The sequence below is a fragment of the Salvelinus sp. IW2-2015 genome, unplaced genomic scaffold (assembly GCF_002910315.2).
Source record: "Salvelinus sp. IW2-2015 unplaced genomic scaffold, ASM291031v2 Un_scaffold5642, whole genome shotgun sequence".
Classification (NCBI taxonomy): domain Eukaryota; kingdom Metazoa; phylum Chordata; class Actinopteri; order Salmoniformes; family Salmonidae; genus Salvelinus; species Salvelinus sp. IW2-2015.
This window is the reverse complement of record NW_019946907.1, coordinates 41,605-47,265: the sequence shown is the minus strand read 5'-3', so window position 1 is coordinate 47,265 and position 5,661 is coordinate 41,605. Positions and strand designations below refer to the sequence as shown.

The window sequence follows — 5,661 nt, the reverse complement described above, 5'->3', positions numbered from 1 at the left end:
CCTCTTAGATGTCCAGAGGTGTGTCAGGGTTATTACTGTACTGTAAGGTGTAAGAGTTAGTTCCTCTTAGATGTCCAGAGGTTGGTGGGGTTATGCACTTTATTATGTTAGGTTTGTTCTGATTTTTTTCCTCACATAAAGTTGTCATTTTTTTTCAGATTTTTCAGCCGAGATGACGAGTGGAATGACGCAGCAAACTGTGAGCCTGAGTGACATCAGAATCAGCCTGGCTGAAGGAACGAGGCACGAAAGAGAGGAGGGTAGAGAGGGAGAGACCAACGAAGGAGGAGGAGGGAGAGAGATGTTCTCCAGGCTCTCTAGGAAAAGATCRAAGAAACGGCGTTCCTTCATGCAGACCGACTTCACCTCAACAGTGTCCTACCCTGGACCGGACCAAAACCAGGAGCGGAACAAGGACTGGAACCCAGATCACGTTCCTGATCAGTATCCGGACCGGGSACAGAACCGGACAGAGAGCTCAGACGAAAGCCAGCAGCTGAGTCTGGACCCAGAACCCTCTGAGCAGAGCCAGAACCCATGTCCTACTGTCTCCTCTCTGAGCCATGCCGAGGGTGAGGCGTCCCAGCTCGAGTCCAAGCCTATCCTCACCAAGCCAAGCCCAGAGGGGTCCCATCGGGGACCTGGAGAGCCACGTGTGCTTGGTAACCCAAAGGGAGATCCACGGGCGCCTGATAACCCGAAGGCTGACCTCCATAGGAGCTCCAGGAGCAGGCGGCAGTCCATGGAGACGGAGCCCGACGTGATGGAGTCCAAATCGGTCACGGCCCTGGTGACGGCAGCCTCCCTCTCCATCACGGCTGTCCGCTGTAGAGTAGAACCAGACGGCAAGGAGAGCATTGATCGGAGAGGAGACGGGGAGGAGGTGGAGGGAGAGATGGAGGAAGGGGAGGGGGGTGGAGAAGCAGGGGCAGGACCGCGCCACTCCTCCATGTTCCTCCCTCTGCCCCTCCTCCTCCTTAATCTCAGTCAGAAACATGTGACATGTGAACGGTCCTGCCCTGCTTCTCCACCCCCCTCCCCTTCCTCCCATCTCTCCCTCCACCTCCTCCCCGTCCTCTCCGATCAATGCTCTCCTTGCCGTCTGGTTCTACTCTACAGCGGACAGCCGTGATGGAGAGGGAGGCTGCCGTCACCAGGCCGTGACCGATTTGGACTCCATCACGTCGGGCTCCCGTCTCCATGGACTGCCGCCTGCTCCTGGAGCTCCTATGGAGGTCAGCCTTCGGGTATCAGGCGCCCGTGGATCTCCTTGGGTACCAAGCACACGTGGCTCTCCAGGTCCCGATGGGACCCCTCTGGGCTTGGCTTGGGTGAGGATAGGCTTGGACTCGAGCTGGGACGCCTCACCCTCGCATGGCTCAGAGAGGAGACAGTAGGACATGGGTTCTGGCTCTGCTCAGAGGGTTCTGGGTCGCAGACTCAGCTGCTGGCTTTCGTCTGAGCTCTCTGTCCGGTTCTGTGCCCGGTCCGGATACTGATCAGGAACGTTGATCTGGGTTCCAGTCCTTGTTCCGCTCCTGGTTTTGGTCCGGTCCAGGGTAGGACACTGTTGAGGTGAAGTCGGTCCTGCATGAAGGAACGCCGTTTCTTTGATCTTTTCCTAGAGAGCCTGGAGAACATCTCTCTCCCTCCTCCTCCTTCTTGGTCTCTCCCTCTCTACCCTCCTCTCTTTCGTGCCTCCGTTCTTCAGCCAGGCTGATTCTGATGTCACTCAGGCTCACAGTTTGCTGCGTCATTCCACTCGTCATCTCGGCTGAAAAATCTGAAAAAAATGACAACTTTATGTGAGGAAAAAATCAGAAAAAACCTAACATAATAAAAGTGCATAACCCACCAACCTCTGGACATTAAGAGGAACTAACTCTTACACCTTACAGTACAGTAATAACCCTGACACACCTCTGGACATCTAAGAGGAACTAACTCTTACACCTTACAGTACAGTAATAACCCTGACACACCTCTGGACATCTAAGAGGGACTAACTCTTACACCTTACAGTACGAGTAATAACCCTGACACACCTCTGGACATCTAAGAGGACTAACTCTTACACCTTACAGTACAGTAATAACCCTGACACACCTCTGGACATCTAAGAGGGACTACACTCTTACACCTTACAGTACAGTAATAACCCTGACACAACCTCTGGACATCTAAGAGGACTAACCTTACACCTTACAGTACAGTAATAACCTCACACCTCTGGGACATCTAAGAGGGACTAACACTTTTACACCTTACAGTACAGTAATAACCCTGACACACCTCTGGACATCAAGAGAACTAACTCTTACACCTTACAGTACAGTAATACCCACCTAACCTCTGGACATCTAAGAGAACTAACTCTTACATCTTACAGTACAGTAATAACCCTGACACACCTGGACATCTAAGAGGGACTAACTCTTACACCTTACAGTACAGTAATAACCCCACCAACCTCTGGACATCTAAGAGGAACTAACTCTTACACCTTACAGTACAGTAAATAACCCTGACACCTCTGGACATCTAAGAGGAACTAACTCTTACACCTTACAGTACAGTAATAACCTGACACACTCTGGACATCTAAGGAGGACTAACTCTTACACCTTACAGTACAGTATAACCCACCAACCTCTGGACATCTAAGAGGAACTAACTCTTACACCTTACAGTACAGTAATAACCCCCACCAACCTCTGGACATCTAAGAGGAAACTAAATCTTACACTCTTACAGTACAGTAATAACCCTCGACACACCTCTGGACATCTAAGAGGGACTAACTCTTACACCTTACAGTACAGTAATAACCCTGACACACTCTGGCATCTAAGAGGGACTAACTCTTACACCTTACAGTACAGGTAATAAACCCCACCAACTCTGGCCATTCTAAGAGGACTAACTCTTACATCTTACAGTACAGTAATAACCCACCACCTCTGGACATCTAAAGAGGACTAACTCTTACACCTTACAGTAAAGAATAACCCCACAACCTCTGGACATCTAAGAGGAACTAACTCTTACATCTCACAGTACAGTAATAACCCTGACACACCTCTGGACATCTAAGAGGAACTAACTCTTACACCTTACAGTACAGTAATAACCTGACACACCTCTGGGCATCTAAGAGGGACTAACTCTTACACCTTACAGTACAGTAATAACCCTGACACACCTCTGGGCATCTCAGAGGGACTAACTCTTACACCTTACAGTACAGTAATAACCCCACCAACCTCTGGACATCTAAGAGGAACTAACTCTTACACCTTACAGTGCAGTAATAACCCACACGAACCTCTGGACATCTAAGAGGAACTAACTCTTTACACTTACAGTACCAGTAATAACCCTGACACACTCTGGACATCTAAGAGGACTAACTCTTACACCTTAACAGTACAGTAATAACCCTGACACACCTCTGGGCATCTAAGAGGGACTAACTCTTACACCTTACAGTACAGTAATAACCCTGACACACCTCTGGGCATCTAAGAGGGACTAACTCTTACACCTTACAGTACAGTATAACCCACACAACCTCTGGACATCTAAGAGGAACTAACTCTTAACCTTACAGTACAGTAATAACCCACCAACCTCTGGACATCTAAGAGGAACTAACTCTTACATCTTACAGTACAGTAATAACCCTGACACACCTCTGCATCTAAGAGGGACTAACTCTTACACCTTACAGTACAGTAATAACCCTGACACACTCTGGACATCTAAGAGGACTAACTCTTACACCTTACAGTACAGTAATACCCTGACACACCTCTGGGCATCTAAAGGAGGCTAACTCTTACACCTTACAGTACAGTAATAACCCTGACCACACCTCTGGAATCTAAGAGGGACTAACTCTTACACCTTACAGTACAGTAATACCCCACCAACTCTGGACATCTAAGAGGACTAACTCTTACACCTTACAGTACAGTAATAACCCTGACACCCTCTGGACATCTAAGAGGCTAACTCTTACACCTTACAGTACAGTATAACCCTGACACACCTCTGGGATCTAAGGACTAACTCTTCACCTTACAGTACAGAATAACCCTGACACACCTCTGGACAAGAGGGACTACTCTTACACCTTACAGTAAGTAATACCCCACCAACCTCTGGACATACTAGAGAACTAACTTCTTACACCTACAGTACAGTAATAAACCTGACAACCTCTGGACATCTAAGAGGACTAACTCTTACATCTACAGTACAGTAATAACCACACACCTCTGGCACAAGAGGACTAATCTTACATTTACAGACAGTAATAACCCTGACACACCTCTGGACATCTAAGAGGAACTAACTCTTACACCTGTACAGTACAAGTAAAACCCTGACACACCTCTGGACATCTAAGAGGACTAACTCTTAATTACAGTACAGTAATAACCCTGAACACACCTGTGACATCTAAGAGGACTAACTCTTACACCTTACAGTGACAGTAATTAACCCCACAACCTCTGGACATCTAAGAGGACTAACTCTTACACCTTACAGTACAGTAATAACCCCTGACACACCTCTGGCATCTAAGAGGGACTAACTCTTACACCTTACAGTACAGTAATAACCCTGACACACCTCTGGACATCTAAGAGGACTAACTCTTACACCTTACAGTACAGTAATAACCCTGACACACCTCTGGACATCTAAGAGGACTAACTCTTACACCTTACAGTACAGTAATAACCCCACAAACCTCTGGACATCTAAGAGGAACTAACTCTTACACCTTACAGTACAGTAATAACCCCCAACCTCTGGACATCTAAGAGGAACTAACTCTTACACCTTACAGTACAGTAATAACCCTGACACACCTCTGGACATCTAAGAGGGACTAACTCTTACACCTTACAGTACAGTAATAACCCTGACACACCTGGAACATCTAAGAGGGACTAACCTCTTACACCTTACAGTACAGTAATAACCCGTGACACACTCTGGACATCTAAGAGGGACTAACTCTTACACCTTACAAGTACAGTAATAACCCTGACACACCTCTGGCATCTAAGAGGGAACTAACTCTTACACCCTTACAGTACAGTAATAACCCACACACCTCTGGACATCTAAGAGGGACCTAACTCTTAACACCTTACAGTACAGTAATAACCCTGACACACCTCTGGACATCTAAGAGGAACTAACTCTTACACCTTACAGTACAGTAATAACCCTGACACACCTCTGGACATCTAAGAAGGAACTAACTCTTACAATCTTCAGTACAAGTAATAACCCTGACACACCTCTGGACATCTAAGAGGAACTAACTCTTAACCTTACAGTACAGTAATAACCACACAGCTCTGGACATCTAAGAGGAACTAACTCTTATAGCTTACGTACAGTAATAACCGACAACCTCTGGACATCAAGAGGAACTAATCTTACACCTTACAGTAACAGTATAACGCCTGACACACCTCTGGACATCTAAGAGGACTAACTCTACACCTTACATTACAGTAATAACCCTGACACACCTCTGGACATCTAAGAGGGACTAACTCTACACGCTTACAGTAAGTAAAATAACCCCACAAACCTCTGGACTCTAGAGGAACTAACTCTGTCCAACCTTACCAGTAA

General features: G+C 46.9%; 1 protein-coding gene across 1 annotated transcript in view; it reads left to right on the top strand.

The window, feature by feature from the left end:
- Window positions 1-5,661, top strand: part of LOC139026732 (mucin-2-like) — a 13,492-nt gene that overhangs the window by 3,147 nt on the left and 4,684 nt on the right. The window contains 2 exon segments of the mRNA XM_070442043.1: window positions 159-986; window positions 1,120-1,393. Of these exon segments, the coding sequence (XP_070298144.1) occupies window positions 159-986; window positions 1,120-1,393 (1,102 nt within the window).